This window comes from Eublepharis macularius, chromosome 4 (assembly GCF_028583425.1).
Source record: "Eublepharis macularius isolate TG4126 chromosome 4, MPM_Emac_v1.0, whole genome shotgun sequence".
NCBI classification, from domain to species: Eukaryota; Metazoa; Chordata; class Lepidosauria; order Squamata; family Eublepharidae; genus Eublepharis; species Eublepharis macularius.
In genome coordinates this window covers 169763097-169781640 of record NC_072793.1, presented here as the reverse complement: position 1 = coordinate 169781640, position 18544 = coordinate 169763097, and the positions used below count along the sequence as shown (strand labels likewise).

At 47.1% G+C, this 18544-nt stretch overlaps 1 protein-coding gene across 2 annotated transcripts; it reads right to left on the bottom strand.

The window, feature by feature from the left end:
• Window positions 1-2703: 2703 nt before the first annotated feature.
• On the bottom strand, window positions 2704-13705 carry LOC129328694 (zinc finger protein 331-like). Of its 2 annotated transcripts, none has more exons than XM_054977922.1 (5): window positions 13617-13705; window positions 10864-11661; window positions 10051-10171; window positions 6195-6581; window positions 2704-5991 (listed from the first exon to the last, which is right to left on the bottom strand). In XM_054977922.1, the coding sequence occupies exons 2-5, from the start codon at window positions 11581-11583 to the stop codon at window positions 5090-5092; spliced, it is 2130 nt and encodes a 709-aa protein (XP_054833897.1). In that variant the 5' UTR covers window positions 11584-11661; window positions 13617-13705; the 3' UTR covers window positions 2704-5089. The 2 variants fall into 2 exon arrangements, with proteins under 2 accessions (XP_054833897.1, XP_054833898.1); XM_054977923.1 differs by having other exon boundaries at window positions 6195-6578.
• Window positions 13706-18544: the final 4839 nt, after the last annotated feature.

The window sequence follows — 18544 nt, the reverse complement described above, 5'->3', positions numbered from 1 at the left end:
AGAGCTACTCAATATATTGAGAGGTGTGAGTGAACAAGATAAATTCTCTTTTTAAAAATCAATGTTTTTGCTGCAAAATAGTTTTAGAAAGCACACTGAAGAGAAACTGTCTACCATGAGGGCCAGCTATCATGTTGCTAAATGTCTTGCTAAGAATGGTAGGCCATTCACTGGTGGTGATTTGTTAAAAAGTGCATGGTTAAAGCAATGGAGGAAATGTGCCCTGATAAGGGCCGTCGTCACACGGGCCCTTATTTTGTCAGTTTTGCACTAGAAATCATTTCTTTTATCATTATTAGAACACATTCTCCCATGTTTTGACGACTGCTTGAGCTTCCAGTCAGTCACATTAAAAGGGGAAAAGCGCAATTTGACGGTCAGTCAAAGTGCCTCCAGAAACGGGGCCCTAAAAATCCCGCCCCCTTTAAAAAATTTTTTTTCGCATCTTTGCGTTATATCACTCTTCTATTATAATGTTGTGCTGGGCCAACCCAAAAGCCAACCATGGTAGGTGGCAGAGGTTTCCCACCCATGGCAGAATAGTGTTATAGCGCTATAAGGCTGACTTTTTTAAAAAAATTACTTTGAGGCTTAATTGCGGGTCGCACTGGGGCTTGTGGGAGTGTAGGGCAGGAGAATCAGTGTTAGGTGAGATAGATGATCAGGGAGAGTGAGCATTTTGGTGTTGCAAAGCATTCATAGTAGATCCAGGGCATTCACATGGCAGTGGATAAAGACAACATAAAGAGTCACAAAGCATGAGTTGGGGAGAATGGCAAAATTGCAAGAGAGCCGGAATAAGGTGAGAATTCAGCGGGAGATGGTGCTAGTTTGACGCTAAATTTATGGCCGTGTGATGACGGCCAAGGTATCTTGTGTTAGTTGTGTCAGTTTATCAGCATCTACAATCACCAGGTGTGTTGAAGAAGAGCCGCATATGTCACTGATTGACAAGGCAAATAGTTTTGATTTTTTTCTTTGGCATTAGATGAGGGCAATGACACTGCTCAACTATTAATATTTATCAGGGGGATAAATTCCAGCTTCAAAATTACTGCAGAGTTTGAAAGGCACTGCAGCGGCAGAATACATATTCTTGAAGGTGTGTGAATCAGTAGAACATCTTGGTCTGATGGGGCAAGAAATATGGTGGGAACTAAAGCTGGTACTGATGCAAGAATCAATGAAGAGATTTCACTGCATGATCCATCAGCAAGCCTTCTGCAGTGAGATTCTTCAGTGGGAAAGCATGATGCTTGCTGTTGTATCCAGCATTAATTACATCAGGCATCATGGCCTTACTCATCATCGGTTTCAAAATTTTCTCTGAGATAGATGCAGAATATGGAGACATATTGTACCATGCAGGTGGCTTAGTAGAGGCAAAGTCCTTTTTTTCAATCTTCACCAAGAAGTTGATGTCTTTCTCAAGGAGAAAAGAGATCAACAAGTACTTTCTGACCCTGGATGAATTTTTGATATGGCTTTCTTACCTGAGATCACAGAGTATCTGAACACATTGAATAAGGTTGCAGAGAAAAAAGAAAGCTTGTGTGTGATATGTATCCCTGAACGGAAAGCTTTTGAAGCAAAACTGAACATTTGAGTGAAGCAAGTTATTGAAAGTAACGTTTCAAACTTCTCATGCTGCAATGAACTAAAATTTGAGAAAAATGTGAATTTACAGTGCCATGTTGAAGGACATGACAAAGCACTGAACCTATTGTAGGTGGGATTCCAATTCACTGATTGCCATAAGCACAGAAAGGAAATAAGAATGTTTCAAAATCCATTTGAAGTAGCACCAGAAGATGCAAGTAACTTTTTTCAGATGGAACTAATTGATTTGCCAGCTGGTGATCATCTCAGAGACAACGACAAAGAAAATAGTCTGTTCAATTTCTATTGTAGCTTACCAGATAAATTTATAAACCTAAAGATATTTGCTGCAGGCATGTTTACAGTCTTTGGCACCACATACATCTGTTAACAAACTTTTTCCAAGATGAAAATTGTGAAATCCAAGCATAGCTCAAAACTTACAGATGAATATTTACATGACATTTTAAGGGTGTCGGACATTAGTGCCTTGGCTATCAGAAAACAGCCACAAAAATTACACTGACTACTAGGTAAGCATGTGTAGCTAGATAAAAGGATTCAACAGTAAAATATTGTTCCAAAATACATTGCATTCAAGTTAACATTACTTCATTGACCTCTGAATGTTGACTGTCGATCTAAATAGGTAGCTTAATGATTTTGTTACATTTTGATTTAAGCTGTGGCTCTCTTTAGGCACTGAGCACTGTAATGTGGTCCCTGTGTGCTAAAGGAGTATTATTTTATGTGCTCACTGCCCGCTAAATTATACTTAATGGGTTTGCTGCAGTGCTTCTCCAAATAAAAGTCAGTACAGAAAAGCTATTTTTATTGTCTTCCCTTCCCCATCAGCCTCCTTCAACACCTAAGTTACTCTTAGCAGAGTTAACATTGGGGTGTGTGAAGAGGCTGGAGGAAATGGAGATGCAGGAGAGAGACATTAAGGTAGGAAGCCCCCGTGTTGTGGTTGTTAGAGTGTTGGACTGGAATCTGGGGAAGACGGGTCCAGATCTCCACTCTGCCATGGAAGCTTGCTGGTGACAACAGGACTGTCACTCCCCCCCCCCCCCAAAAAAAAGGACTGTCACTCCCTCTCAGCCTAACCTACCTCACAGGATTGTTGTGAGGATTAACTGGAGGAGAAGAGAATGGTATAAGCCTCTGAGTCTCTTTGGGGAGAAAGCCAGGGTATAAAACAAATAAAGTGTAAAGTTTTACACTTTCAATGCCTAGACATTATTTCCAACACTAAAAATCAATCCCTCTTTAAAAAACTACCTCACGGTTTTGTCAACCACGTTCTAAGTGATAAAACCCAGTTCCCTTCTTCCTGCCAGATGAGCCCATAGGAAGTGCCACAGTACATGGGGATAGTCAAGTTGCTCCTCCGTTTCAGCTGGACTTGGGTTAGTCTCATTGTTCCCCACGATGATGGAGGTGATAGATTTGTGAGTACCATGAAGATGGTGGCCTCTGGGAGTAATATTTGTGTGGCCTCCAGACAGAAGAATCCAGACATTCTGACTTTACCACTATGCTGTACCAAGAATATTGGCTACTCCTCCTTGCACAACTTACACTGAGGAAAGCCAATGTGCTAATTTATTACGGGACTCTGATTCAATGCTTTTGCTGCCACTCTTGCTAAACCACGAAGAAAAAGAATCACGGCAAGTGACTAAACACGCAAGGATACTTCTATCCACCATGAAAAACTAAACAATGAAAAGTTCTATCAAAAAGTATGGACAGTTTATGAAATACGTACAAACAGTTAAATAATTTGTATATCTTAAACAAGCATTAATCCATACAACACTTAAAGAGCCATGTCACAATACCAGAAAACCATCATTGCAACTTATGATGAAAACGCTTGATTCCAAAGCTTACAATAAACAAAATATTATTCCAAACAAGGTTATCCAAATCCAAAGATGAAGACTCCAAGGTTATGTAAAGTTCATTGTTGGGACCTGGCAACCCTAGTGCAGGTTGGAATGAAAAATCAAAATGGTGGTTGAGTGGAGAACAAGCAAATAAGAATGGGTGATTGAAACAATGAGCATGGCAGGGGGGAAACAGAGGCAGAGAGGAGTGAAGGGAAGGTAGAAGCCAGAGCAAGAGGAGGGGAAGCAGGGGCTAGCAGAGGAGACAATAGGATTTCCTTTCACCGCGAGTCCTCACTGGCTGTTCTGTGGTCTATTTATGTATATAGATGTGTATGCCGAACAGTGAGGAGGATTGTATTGTACAAGTATCTGTTTCATGTTTTATGTTAAAGGTAAAGGTCATCCCCTGTGCAAGCACCGAGTCATTACTAACCCATGGGGTGACATCACATCACAATATTTTCTTGGCAGACTTCTGTTATGGGGTGGTTTACCATTGCCTTCCCCAGTCATCTGCACTTTACTCCCAGGAAACTGGGTACTCATTTTACCGACCTCAGAAGAATGGAAGGCTGAGTCAACCTTGAGTGAGCTATCTGAACCCAGCTTTCGCCAGGATTGAACTCAGGTCATGAGCAGAGCTTGGGCTGCAGTACTGCAGCTTACTACTCTGTGCCACAGGGCTCCATGTATGTTTTATGTTAGTTACAAGATAATGGAATCTGGAGTAGCTCCAACCCAGGTTTCACTTACAACCGTGTAAGCTGGCTGAAAAAGAGTTGTGAAGGACTGTTAGGCCTTTTCTGCTGTCTGCTGAATGAAGCTTTTCTGTGTTGATTCAAGGAGACCTTCTGCATATTCCTGAATGAGTGCGGAATCTTAAAGGGATCCTTTTCATTCACTGGATGATGGGCTCTAGAATACCAGTGCTGTAAGGCAAAATCAAAGGAAGGTCTTGGCCTCGTGCTCCAGAAGCCCCAATAATGTCACTTCAGGGTTGAAAACAGAGGAGACAGCATTAGCCCACAGAGCACAACTGTTTCACAGAGCCTGCAAATTCACAAGTAAATCCCTTGGGGTCCAGTGGGTCTGTCATATATCGCAAGGCAGTTATTGGGCTTGTGTCTTGATTTTACTTCATTTATACCCACCCTTTCTCTCCAATGGAGCTCCAAAACAGCTTGCATAATTCTCTGCCATTTCCCCTCACAACAACCCTGTGAGGCAGGTTAGACTGAGAGTGTGTGACAGGCCCCCCCAAAGAAGGCCCCTATCCACCTCCAATCTCCATTATTCCTTATGGAGAAAACGAGGGGGGTTTCTAGGTGGCTGGGGTGGCATTTGCAAGCAAAATGAAGAAAAGTGGCTAAGGATCCTCTTCTAACCCTCCACCCATAACCACCCAAGTTTCAGGAAGATTGCTCTTTGGGAGGTAATGTTATGGCCCCCCCAAAGGTGACCCTATCCTTCAATTTAAATCCCTGCATGGTTTGTTTATATGGTTTGTTTATCCCTGCATGGTTTGTTTACATGGTTTGTTTATATGGTCGACTGGAATCTGTGGTTGATTTTAACATGTGAAATATGAGATGAGCTTATCCCACTAGCTGAGCAGCTATGTAGTTTCTCCTCATGTGGACTGTCTGATGTTGATAAAGGTGATATTTTTGACTGAATTTCTTTCCACACTCTAAGCACTCAAAAGGTTTCTCCCCTGTGTGGATTCTTTGATGTCGCTGAAGATCTCCACTACAGTTGAATTTCTTTCCACACTCTGAGCACTCAAAAGGTTTCTCCCCTGTGTGGATTCTTTGATGTCGCTGAAGAACTCCACTACAGTTGAATTTCTTTCCACACACTGAGCATTCAAAAGGTTTCTCCCCTGTGTGGATTCTTTGATGTCGCTGAAGATGGCAACGCTGACTGAATTTCTTTCCACACTCTGAGCATTCAAAACGTTTCTCCCCTGTGTGAGTTCTTAAGTGCTTATGAAGATTTTCATTCTGACTGAATTTCTTTCTGCACTCTGAGCATTCAAATGGTTTTTCCCCAGTGTGGGTTCTTTTATGCTGTTGAAGATTTCGGTTACAGGTGAAGCTCTTTCCACACTCTAAACATTCAAAAAGCTTCTCCCCTGTGTGGGTTCTTTTATGCCGTTGAAGATTTCTGTTACAAGTGAAGCTCTTTCCACACTCCAAGCATTTATGGGTCTTCTTTCCATTGTGCTTTCGCAAATGAATATTATATCGCGTTTGATCTGAGAAGTTCATTCCACACTTCAAGCACTTGTATGTTTCCTCCAACATGTGACTTTCTTCACAGAAATCCTCTCTTTTGCAAGGAATATGTTTATCCCTCTTCTCTGTTGTGTGGCTTCCCTCTGGCCTCTTGGGTCCTCCTAGATTCCTGAAGTTTCCTTCCAGCTCATCATCCTTTGCTTTATCTTGGGATGACTGAAGCCAATCCTCATCGTCCTCGTTCTCCTGACGATCCCCTGCTGGAATAAAGAGAGAGACCCCATTAGTATCTAGGCAAGGAGGGTTGATCTGCACTTGAAGTTCTCTCCACATTAAGAACATTTCCATGGCTTCTTCCTGATGTATGCTGAAGTGCACATTCATGGAAACTTTGTAAGGTCACTAAAGCCTGCTGCATCAGAGAAGTTTGGGTTGCACTCTGATCATTTATACGGCTCCTCACCTGAGTGAATCCTCTGATGTGAAGCAAGGGCTGATCTCCAACTGAAGCCTTTTCCACACTCTAAGCAACTATATGGTTTCTCTCCTGAGGGAATGTCTAGATGGGAAAGAACATTCATGCTCTGAATGAAAGTCGTTCCAGATGCCATACTTTCATTTTCATGCCCTTCTCTCCTTCTCTTTTGGGGAGATCCTTCTGCTTGGACTAGGATTTCATGGAATTCCCCTCCTTGGCAAGGAACGGGCTTATCCCTCATCTTCTCTGCATGGCTTTCCTCCTGCCTTGGTGGCTGAGTTCGGATCCTGAGGTTTCCGTTAGACTCTTCGTTCTTGCCCTTATTCAATGAGAATCCCTGAAATTCCTCAACCGTCTCTTCTACAGCTCCTGCTGGAACAAAGAGAAAGGTACAATCAGCAACCACGCAAGAAGCCAAGCCACATCTCAGGTATTCCTGATTAAGGAACTTCTTCTTTTCCTTGTAGGAGAAGGATTCCACAAGCAGAGTCCTTTGTGTCATGTATACGGGGTGTTAGAGGGGAATTCAACTGACTTGTTCCAAATCAATAGCAGTGATGTCTCTTTTTCATGGTCACTATAGATAAAATACTTAGCAGCCCAAGTAGTCTAGTTATGTCAATGCCTGCTTCTTAACCATAGTGGAATTTTCCTCACTAACTCCTTAGTTTTACTTGTAGCCTCCCATTGCGGCAAATCTTTGACCATGAACTTAGGGCAAGCATCTTGTAAAGATATAAAAAATAATTGCCAGGCCTTTTTTCTGTAGAACCTGCCTCCTCTATTTTTTTGGCTTGTAGCTTCTCCAGCGAGTGCTGAATAACCCAATTGAGGTCTAGCTTGCTTTTATTTGTTACTAGCAACAAAGCCCGTTGTGGGAAAAAATACAATGGGCTCTAGAAAGGGGAGGGCAGATAGGCAGGAATTCCCTCCTCCTCCATCACAGATCCTGGCTGGTGAAGGAGGGAGTGGGCATTGCCAGCTGCTCCACACGTGATCTTGGCCACATGAAGTAAGGGCTTTGCCACCTTCTCTACTCCTAATACCAGCTGTGTTGTGGCAGGGGTGGGCATTGCCACCTGCTCCGCTCCTAATACCAACTGGCTTAAGGCGGTGGTGGGCATGGCTGCCTGCTCAATGACTTACTCCGGTAGATTGAAGGGGATGGGCATTGCCACTTGCCTTATCCTGGCTAGGAGGAGGGAAGAAGGGTATTGCCTCCTGCTCTGCACTTGGTCCCAGCCAGGTGAAAGCATGGGGTGGGCATTGCCACCTGCTCCACTCCTGATCCCAATTGGATGATGGCCGGAGCAGGCACTGCCACCTGCTCCGCTCCTGATCCAAGCAAGGTGAAGGGAGCGGGCATTGCATCTGATCTGCTCCTGATCCCATCTAGGTGAAGGGGGACAGTCAAGTCCACTTGCTCTGCTACTAATACCAACTGGGTTATGGTGTGTGTGTATTGCCACCTGCTCTGCTACTACCAGCTGTGTCAAGGTGAGGGGTGGGCATTGCCACCTACTCTGCTCCTAATACCAGATGGGTGAAGGGTGTCTAGGTATTGCCACTTGCTCTGCTCCTGATTCTGGTAGGTTGAAGGGAGATGGACATTGCTGCCTGCTTGGCGCCTGTTTCCGGCAGGGTGAAGATGGGGAGGGCATTGTTGCCTGCTCACTGCCTTCTTCCCATAGATTGAAGGAGGTGGGCATTGCACCTTGTCTGGCTCCTTATGCCTTCTACCCGTAGATTGAAGGAGGCAGGTATTGCCCCCTGCCCGGCTCCTTATCCTGGATGGGTGAAGGGAAGAAGGGCATTGTCTCCTGCTCTGCACCTGATACCAACTGGGTGTTGGCAGGGTAAGCATTGTCACTTGCTCCCCTCTTGATCCCAGCCGGGTGAAGTGGGGCAGGCATTGCCACCTGCTTCATTCGTGATCCCAACTGGGTGTTGGTGGGGGAGGGCATTGCCACCTTCTCTACTCCTAATACCAGCTGGGTTAAGGTGGGGTGGGAATTGCCAGGGGTGGACATTGCCACCTTCTCCGCTTCTAATACCAGCTGGATAAGGCAAGGGTCAGGCATTGCCATCTGCTGTGCTCCTAATACCGCATGGGTGAAGGCAGGGGATGGACATTGCAACTTGCCTCGCTCCTAATACCAGCAAGGTTAAGGTGGGTGGTGGCCACCACCTGCTTTGCTCAAAATACCAGCTGGGTTAAGGCATTGGATGGGCATTGTCACCTACTCCTCTCAATACCAGCTGGGTTAAGGTGAGGGTGGGCATTGTCACCTGCTCTGCTCCTAATATTAGCTGGCTTAAGGTGGGGGGTGGGAATTGCCGGGGGTGGGTATTACCACCTGCTTGACTTCTAATACCAGCTGGGTAAGAGGGGGTGGGCATTCCCACCTATTCAACAGCTGATCCAAGCTGGCTGAAGGGGGGGTAGGCATTGCCACCTGCTCCGTTCCTTATATTAGCTGGGTTAAGGGGGGGGTAGGAATTGCTAGGGGTGGGCATTGCCACCTGTCCTGCTCCTAATACCAGTTGGGTTGAAGTGTGTGTGGGGGTATTACCACCTGCTGCGTTCCTAATACCAGCTGGGTTAAGGCATTGGATGGACATTGCCACCTGCTCTGCTGCTAATATCAGCTAGGTTAAGGCGGGGGTGGGCATTGTCACCCATTCTGCTCCTAATATTAGCTGGCTTAAGGTGGGGGGTGGGAATTGCTAGGGTGGGTATTACCACCTGCTCCACTTCTAATACCAGCTGGGTAAGGTGGGGGGGCCGGCATTGCCACCTATTCCACACCTGATCCAAGCTGGCTGAAGGAGGGTGGGCATTGCCACCTTCTCTGCTCTTTATACCAGCTGGGTTAAGATTATGGGTGGGAATTTCCACCTGCTCCACTCCTAATACCAGCTGGGTGAAGACGGGGGGCAGGCTTTGCCACCTGCTCCGCTCCTAATACCAGCTGGGTTAAGGCATTGGACGGGCTTTGCCACCTGCTCCGCTCCTAATATTGGCTGGGTTAAGGTGAGGGGTGAGTATTGCCACCTGCTCCTAATAACAACTGAGTGAAAGCAGGGGACTGGTATTGCCACCTGTTCCCCTCCCGATCCCAGTCTGGCTTTCCTGCAACAGCACGTTTTCTGTAGTGACATGGGTTCTTACCAGACTTTCCATCCACAGCTGTGCTCTCTGGTGGTGCACCAGGGTATAAAGTGAGTTGTCTGAAACACGCTTACTCAATTATATAGTAGGATTCCTCCACAACATCCCCCCAAACTGAGCAGCTTCTTGAACCTTTTACCCAGCCTGGCCTTTCAGTACAGCACAATTTAAATTCTCTATTTGTGTCCCCCCAAAACGGTACGTTCAGAAAAAAGGAGTTAGGAATCCTTCCCCTGCCCTTTGTATTTCACTTGCTGCTCAGACCTTGATTTTCTGCTATCAATGATTTAATACAAGAAGTTGTCATAAAATCCAGTCCTGCATCTGTACAGACAGCTTCCCCATAGTTTTCAGCCTCCAAAAACACCCATTCTGTGGGGCAAGGAGCCAGGACTGAGCGAACACCACGGTTCAAAGAGGACCCTCATGGTTTTTGGAAGGTTTGTCAATTGTTGGCAGCACTGAAGGCACCTCGCTGACCACTGTAGGAAAGACTTGATGGGCCTTTGATTCTTAAGCTACCAGCCCGTTTCCTGAACTATCCTGTATCTAAGATTACTGCACTGCTGAAATGGATCAAAAAGCCACTGCCAAGCTCAGCCCCAGAAGGACCTTCTGAGGGGCCCAGATCTCAGGTCCTAGAAGCCCCCCCCCCAACTCCCTCCTCACCTAGTGGGCTGGCTTCTCCATCCTCTTCTTCCTTGAGCCCCAGCGTGAGCTGCCTCTGCTCAATCTCAGACGGATCCTGGCCTGCCTTGGAGCCCCTCCCAGATGCCTCCTCCAAGGGCACCTGCGACAGCAGAGAGGGACCCTTTCAGGGCAGAGCAACAAAGGGGAGGGGGCAGACAGAGGGGAGGGTCCTGTGCCCCACCCTGACCGTAGCCACTACGTTGGTATGTAACAGGGAGAAATCAAGGAAGAATTGCCTGAAAGATTATAGAAACCTCTGAGCACCACATTTCAAAAAAAAAAACAAAAACCTGAACCAGCCTGGTTCATTGGAGGTCACCCAGGAGGAAAAAAAGTTTAGCCTGATAATCTATTCAGTGTCCAATTACCTTCTATCCTCATTCCTGCATACATTTTCTAGAGATTTTAATATAAACAAAAAGTAAAAAGAAAACACTTACATGAAAATAAGAATCAGGCTGCAGGTGCTACCAATATTTAGAACTACTCAGGATGGGCTATTAATATGAATTAGACTCTTTTAGGATGGACTGATTCTCTTTTAAGATTTTTTTTTTCCAAAATAGAATTCCGAAACTTGGGAAATAAGCAGGGCAGAGCAAACTCCAGGGCAATGAATGCCGAGAAGAAGGCAACACCACCCGAAAAGGCCCCGAACTTATCAGCAGACCCCAAACTGTTCAGGAGGAGCGAGAGGGGAGGAGATCGTCAGGACTCTCCTGGCCCAGACCTGCGCATGGGGCTTCCGGTGTCACTCCCGCACAAAGGAGCCTCCCAGACAAAGGGCCTCACCTGCGTCTCCTGCTGTAAGAGGAACTCTTCAGCCAGGGCCACTGCCTGGGAGCAGCTCTCAGGGCCGCCTTCGCTCACCCAGCTCCGGATCTCCGGGGGCAGGACAGTCAGCAGCTGCTCCAGGATCAAGAGCTCCAGGATCTGCTCCTTGCTATGCTTCTCCACTCTTAGCCACCCACGGCACATTTCCTGGAGTTGGCTGTAAGCCCCCCGTGGCCCCTCGGCCTCCTGGTAGCAGAAACGCCTGAACTGCTGGCGCTGCTTCTCCCGGATTAGCACATCTGCTCTCAAGATGGCTGCTTTCACCTTCCCATAATCCTCTCTGTTTCTGACATCCATCCTGTTAAAGGCCTGCTCAGCTTCTCCACTAAGGGCTGGCTGGAGTCGGGTCACCCACTCTTCCTGGGGCCACTGACAGGCTTCAGCCACTTGCTCAAAGGAGGCCAGAAAGGCCTTGGCATCATCCCAGGGAGAAGGTTTTGCTGGCAAGTGTGGGCTTCCCCATCCAGAGTGAGGGTTTTCCAGTGTCCTGAGGAACTCTTGCCACTGGATTTCCCACTGCGCAAGGGAAAGGGAGCCCTCTGCTGCTGGATGATGCCCTGGAGCTCCTGGCCTCCTTCGAAGGAATCCTCCGATACTCCCAGCCTGGAGGTCATGAGGAGCCATTCCCCTCCCTGCCGGTCCCTCCCCTATTTTCATATCTTGCCATTCCATTTTCATGTTGGGGATTTGCTCTGTGATCTTTTATCAACAACAAACTGTAGAAATGAATTACAGTGTTCAAGACTCAGATTCTTTCTGTAAGAAAGAGACAGAAGCAGAAACGGAAAGAACAAATAAAAGTGGTATTGTGTTCTCTGTTTGTATTTTGACTTGTCACATACTTAAGTTATAGGTAAAGTTACCTCAGTATGATTTTACATACGTAATTTGTTAAATCAATACATTTAAATTCTTATTTAAAAGTTTTGAACTTTTTTTAAAGGACAGAATCGGAAGTTTTCTCCTGATCTGTCCTGTATTAACACATAACTCGTGTAAAGAGCAGTGAATTCACCACATTAGCAAGCACATGCATTCCCCACAGAGGCTCCCATGAAGCATCTTTATACCTTCAGGCCATCAACCCCACCCCTGCCTGATCCAACCAGCGGTGGTTTCTGGAGCCTTTCCCAACCATGTTATTCCAACCAGCAGTGGGCTGCCCCACCTCTTGCCATCACTGATTCATGCGCATGATGCCCATGTCCATAGCAAGTGCACATGTGTAGGTTCTGTCCCTGTAATTGGGAACACTGCTTTCTTAACTTTCTCAGTCACCCAGAGGCATCTTGCAGTCGAGGGACTGTGTTCACAGCCAGATGATTGTGCATAGGTGGGGGAGAAGGCAGAACCCTCACGCCCAGTCTCCCCTTGATGCATGTTGATCCAGCATGCTTATGGCCGTGTGGAGAAGGCTAAGAATTGCTCAGGTCACTGAGTCAGTTCACAGGGCTCACAGGGAAGAGATGAGCAAGCCCCAGCCAGTCTGCTCAGGCACACACCTCCACAGGCCCAAAGTCTCCTGGGAAAATGGCACTTCCCAGTAGACTGGAATCTCTAGGACAGAAGTATCACCTACACACTAAAACACACCTGAAGATTCAGAAGACAACCTTTCTCTCAGCCATAAGAACAGCCCCACCCCCAAATGTACAAACAACAGAATTAATTCTTCTTTCGAAGAAAACAGATGATGCAATGCCCTATTGCATTGTTTATAGTGTGTCCGAGCCATGGACTGTACTAATTTGTGCTTTGTTGGGAATCCTATGCGTAATCTGCCTTGAGTCTTAGGGAGCCAGCAGGGAGTACTGGGCCGATTCCAGACGGCCCCCCGCCTCGCGAAACGTCGTGCGTCGTCGCGCGTCGTTCTGTGCGACGACGCGCGATGTTTCGCGAGGCGGGGGGCCGTCTGGAATCGGCCCTGGTTAGAGTGTCAGACTATGGTCTGGGAGACACAGGTTCAAACCCCCGCTCTGCCATGGAAGCTCGCTGGGTGACCTCAGGCCAGTCACACCCTCTCAACATAACCCACCCCACAAGCTTGTAGTGAGGAAAACTGGAGGAGAGGAGAATGATGTAAGCTGATTTGGGACCCCATTGGGGAGAAAGATGGGGTTATAAAGAAAATAATGAAAAATATAATTTAATAATTAAAAGGCGAAATAAGTGAAATAAATAGTTACCCCCACCCGCCACCAGACCTCCACGGGGCTTTTAACAGAGGTGGGGATCTCAGTAAAGGTGGAGACCCAAGAGGTTCAGAAGCCCTCCTCTCTCTCAGGCCCAGGCGGGGGCGGGGGGCGGGGGGAGAGTTGTCACCACGGGCCCAGCTCTAGCCCCCATCACAGTCCGATGCCTCCCTTGACAAGCCAGATTTCCTGCCACCCCAAATGCTCATTGCACAAGAGTTGCCAGCCAATCCAGCCCCCTCCGCTCTGGAGGTTTTATCAGAGGTTTTTGAAGTACAGAGCTGCAAAGGAAGCTGTTCCCGGCCTGGAGGGAAACCTGATTCGCCTCTTGCTCCTTGCTTCAGAGCCAACCCAGTCCCTGATTCAAGGGGTCCGGACCAGAACCGCCCTCCCTCCTTAGGAGCAGAGAAGGGGCCGGCCTGACCCCCTCCTTCCCGGCCCAGCTCTGCACGTGGGACCCAGAAGGATGGCCCTGCGAGGCCTGCCGGAGCTTCTCCTTTCCCGCCCGCCGCTCTTTACCTTTCCAGGCATGCCCCCGTCCGGCTCCAGCCTCAGTCCTGCCGCTCTCCTCCAAGCAAACCCCCAGCCCAAAAGCAGGAAGTTGGAGGGCTTCAATCTCTCTCCCTTCCTTTTGCAACCTCTCTAGAAATTGAAACTCTGTCACTTTAACCCTCTTCAATCCCAATCCTTAGAGGCAAAGACGGAGGTAGTGTCCTTATTTTAACGCCCGTGGCTTAATATTATTTTAGAGTTGGGAGAAACGTGACTTTCTTATAGGCCTCACCAAGACACTCCCGTCTTATCCCAGATGAAAGGATTAGCTAGTATCACTTTGCTTCTGCTCAGAGACCAGAGGGAAAGGAGGGTGAAGAGACCTGTCCAGGATCTGAGGCTCAGCCCCAGGACTTACTGGGAGGAGGGGACGAGAGGCAGCCGGGAGACAGCTACCCAGCGCCCCCCTCCCCTCCTGTCGAACACCCAGGGCCCGAACATGCTGGAAACAGAGGTGGGGAAAGAAGCACCCAAGCCTCAGAGGATCAGGTGGGGCAGGTGGAAGCCACAGGTGTGGCTGCCCAGAGCACACAACAAAGCAGCCTCAAGTGTTGCTGCCTAGGACAGCAAGGACCATGGCTAGAGGGCTAGGGGTGTGGCTGGCAAGTGGAGCCTGGAATGGGTGAAGGGATCTAAGGGAGGTCCACCCACAGAAGAGAGAGTCGGTGTAAGCGTGAGAGTGAGAGGAGGAGGAGGATATTCAGTATGGAAGGGAGTTGGAGAGGAGACAGTAGGCAGGCAAGGCGGAGGAGTGGACGAGAGGGTGAGGTATACTCCCTTTCTGGCCGTTGTCCAGAAACCTGCCCCAAGCCTACAGGAGGCCTCACAGAAGCCCTTGACAGAAGCTAAGGCAGCCCAAGCAGCTGTGTCCCAACCGGGATAGGGCAAGACCACTTACAGAGCCCATGTGCAGTGCTAGGGTACCCAGCACAGCAATGACCCAGACAGGGCTGGGTGGGGATGATGCCCAAGGGCACTCAATAGGTGGCCTGACTATATGGGACCTGGTTGGTTTGCCAACCAACCAAGGGAAAACTGTTCTGTCCCTTGAATGGAGGCCTGATGTGTGGAAAAGGAAAGCTTAACTTTTTCCTAGGCTGGAAGTGAATTATCAGCTGATAAATGTACACATCAAAGGGATGTGAAGAGACAGCTAGAGAGTCCACTTTAGAAGTTGGCAACCCATATGCAGGAGGAGGGGGGGCTTGTGTTTTGGGGGAATTCATGTCTCAGCTCTCAGGTCACCCCCCCCCCCGCCGCCATGAACACTAGGGGTCTCTGGCCTGCTGCCTTTGCAGTAATGCAGCCTCAGTTTGGAGGAGGGGGTGGGAAATCGGGGTGGGAAATCGGAATCGTTTGGAGGAAATCCTTTAAAAAAATCCTTCTCTACAGGGCTCATTTGAGATGAAGGAGCAGAGCCCTGAAAAGCTCATAACATCCTGGGGTGGGGGTGAGGTGGGGATTAGGTTTATTATTTCTTCCTCCCCCCACTCTCTGTATTCCCACTGTAGTGCACACATACCAAAGGAAAGGAGTATTACGATTCAGGTTAATTTCAACTTCCATCCCTTTCTAAGTGAACCATCCCCCTCAATGTTTCTTTAACTGATACCTGTCCATATTTCTGTCCCCAACTGTCTGTTCTGACATCCTCTAACATTTATCAAAATCCCCCTCCTCATAAGCTCTTTTTCCTGCTAAGGAGTTCTCATGAGATCTTTTAAACTTTTAGGTTCACATCTGATCTGAATTGTGGCACATACCTATCGCCCCTGCAATTCACACAGTTTCATATGTTTTGAGAGGTATAAATATAACCCTTAGAATGCCCCCAATCAAGGGGATAGGTTTCCCTCCTGTTTCTTTACATTTTCATAGCTGTTCACTTCTTAATGTGTGTCTGCTGCTATTCTCCTCTCCATTTATCTTGTGTTGTAATAAAACCTCAAATTTGTGTTTCATTCCTGTTCAATCATTTATGGAAACCATCCACTTTATCTCTGCTATCCCAAATCTTGGACCCTGATCCCTAATAAAGTTATCCTGTTTACATTTGTGTGTACTTTTGACAAGCTCAGAGGAACACTGTCTATATCAAGGGGAATATACATGTAGGCCATTCTGGTTAACAGTGGCAGTGGTACCCTACGGGTTAATTTGCTGCTCTGCAGGAGATAGACCCGGCTGTTAGGGGCGAGATTAAAACATGATGGAAAGTTGGTTCTTACTGGGAGACTACCTTGGTCTCTGATCCCAGTCCGAGTTGTAAATTAGGCCCAGCTTAGAACCTAGAGCTATGAAGGTAAAATAATTTCTTTTCCCCATGCTTAGGGAAGGCACTGATGCAGGGAAAAGCAAAAAAGCACCAGCCATCGCAGGGCAAATTATGGTGCAGGCCTCTCTCCACCAAGGAAATCTTGCAGTATCCCTAGTCCAGCATTCTATAAGATGCCTTGTTCCTGTGAACAAATGAGGTCTGGAGGGAAGAGAAAGGATGAAGGAGAAATAAGCAAGAAGAGTTTAGCATTGGGGTTTTCTGCTTTGAAGACTCCGGGCCAAACTACAAGTGACGAATGACACAGGTTGGACACTTGTCATCTTCCCTCAAGTTTTGATAGGAAATATAGGCACCTTGGTGGAATGTTGGACAAGTGACAGTTGAAAAGTCCGTTGGACAGCAGATGGAGAGCCAAGCTGCAAGACCAGGACGCCTATTATTTCCCATCAAAACTTGAGGGAAGTTGACAAGTGTCCAACCTGTGTCATTTGTCACTTGTAGCTTGGCCCTCAGTAAAGTGGCTTCTTGGTCTAGGGGTCTTGCCTGAAATCTTCCCAGCAACTGATTAGTGTGTGTGGATGGAAAACCTAACTGGCATGGTCCCAGTTGGGTTCCCTGGAGTCTCCAGTGAAATGGGCCAGGCCTGGGCCAAGCAAGAGTGAAAGGCGTTCTGATACCCCGGAGAGCTGCTGCCATTCAGAGCTTCGTACACAAAGCCCAGTTGGAGTCCTTTCCGGATGATCCTTCTCAGCATTTCTCAGTCTAATATATTCCCTGCCTTCCAGAGGATGGTATGAGAAATGCACTGTTGGGATTAGGGCCACCAGCTCTGGGATGGGAAAGTCCAAGAGATTTGGGAGAGGAGGCTGGGGAGGATAGGATTTGGAAGGGAAAGGGCCTCAGTGGAGTATAATGCCATCGAGCCCACCCTCCAAAGCTGCCAGTTCTCCAGAGGAACTGAGTTGTAATTTTGGGAGATCACCAGGCCCCACGTGTAGGCTGGAAACCCCAGCTGGGATTGAAGAGAGAGATAGCTTAGCCTCCATCTCCAGAGGCAGCCTTGTAATGATTTTAAGAAAATGTGTGAATGTGTCTTTAAATGCTTGGTGTGGTACAGATGAAGGGTGGGGGGTGAAAGAGAGGGATGAGTGAATGATATGATTGGTTGATGACTGAGAGCGTGGGTGGAGTGAATGCAGTTTTAGACTGAGAGCGGAACTACAAATGATAAATGGCACAGGTTGGACACTTGTCAGCTTCCCTCAAGTTTTGATGGGAAATGTAGGCATCCTAGTCTTGCAGCTTGGCTCTCTGACTGCTGTCCAATGGACTTTTCAACTGTCACTTGTCCAACATTCCACCAAGCTGCCTACATTTCCCATCAAAACTTGAGGGAAGCTGACAAGTGTCCAATCTGTGCCTTTTGTCACTTGTGGTTCCCCTGAGAGAGTGGAGAGAAAGTATCGAGCCAGGAGAAAGCAGGCAAGCTGTGTGCAGCCTTAGCATGTTTAAGCAATGTTTAAGCATGTCTGTGAAAAATATTAAGTCGGGTTTTAGCAGGCAAGCTGTGTGCAACCTGAGTATTTTTAAGCAAGTCTGAGAAATATTGAGTCAAGAGAAAGCAGGCAAGCTGTGTGCAGCCTGAGCTTGTTTATGTTGTCTGAGAGAAATACAACCTGATGAAAACCTGAACTGGGTGTTTGTGAAAGAACATTCAGTCAGGGAAAAGCAGGCAAACTGTGGGTGTGCCTCAGAAAAGGTCTTACTTGTAATTGAGAGAGAAATTAATATCAAAAGCAGGCAATCTGTTTGTGAAGCCTTAAAGAAGATCTGTGTGACTGGGTTTAAGTAAAGTAACTAAGAATTGAGAATTCTGGTTTCACTCTTTTGAAACCATCAGGTTTTAGAAATAATATGAAACTGATATGCTTCTTATAAAAATAAAAGTTTATGTTTTTATATATATACCCAAGTATCTGCCATTCCTATATACCATTCCTACCCTCAAGGCCACGTAGTACCAAGAAGGAGCCTGATGCTTGGTCACGTTACTAAAGGGGAAATTTAAATAAAATTTCTTGGAATATAATATCCCTGATGGCAGCAATCTACCCAAAGGGTGTAAGAGAAAGATAGGGTCAATACAGCCAACCTCTGAATACCAGTGTAGGGAGGCAGACAGCTGCAGGGGCCTCTATGCCCTGTTTGCCCTCCAGGTGCTGGACTGGATGGACCACTGGTCCGATCCAGCAGGCTTTTCTTATGTTCTGAATGGGACAGCTTCCTATGATGGGAGGAATCACAAAAGAGATGAGCTGCACATGGAAATTCTTTGGAAACAGAGACACAAAGTGTGGAGGGAAGGATTCAGGAATGATCTTGAAGAGAACGGGAGGCCGATGGGGAAGAAACCTTGTGTGTCCCAATCATTTATTTATCTTATTTAGGCTATTTTTATGCCTCCTCTTCAGAGATCTGCTGGAGACAAGGCAGCCTACCATTACAATGTTGCAAACTATAGAAAACAAACCATTGGACAGAAATTAAAATCTATCCATAAAACTGAAGCAGATCATTTAAGGCTTGTAAGCTAAAATTGCATGCATTGAACCTGGGT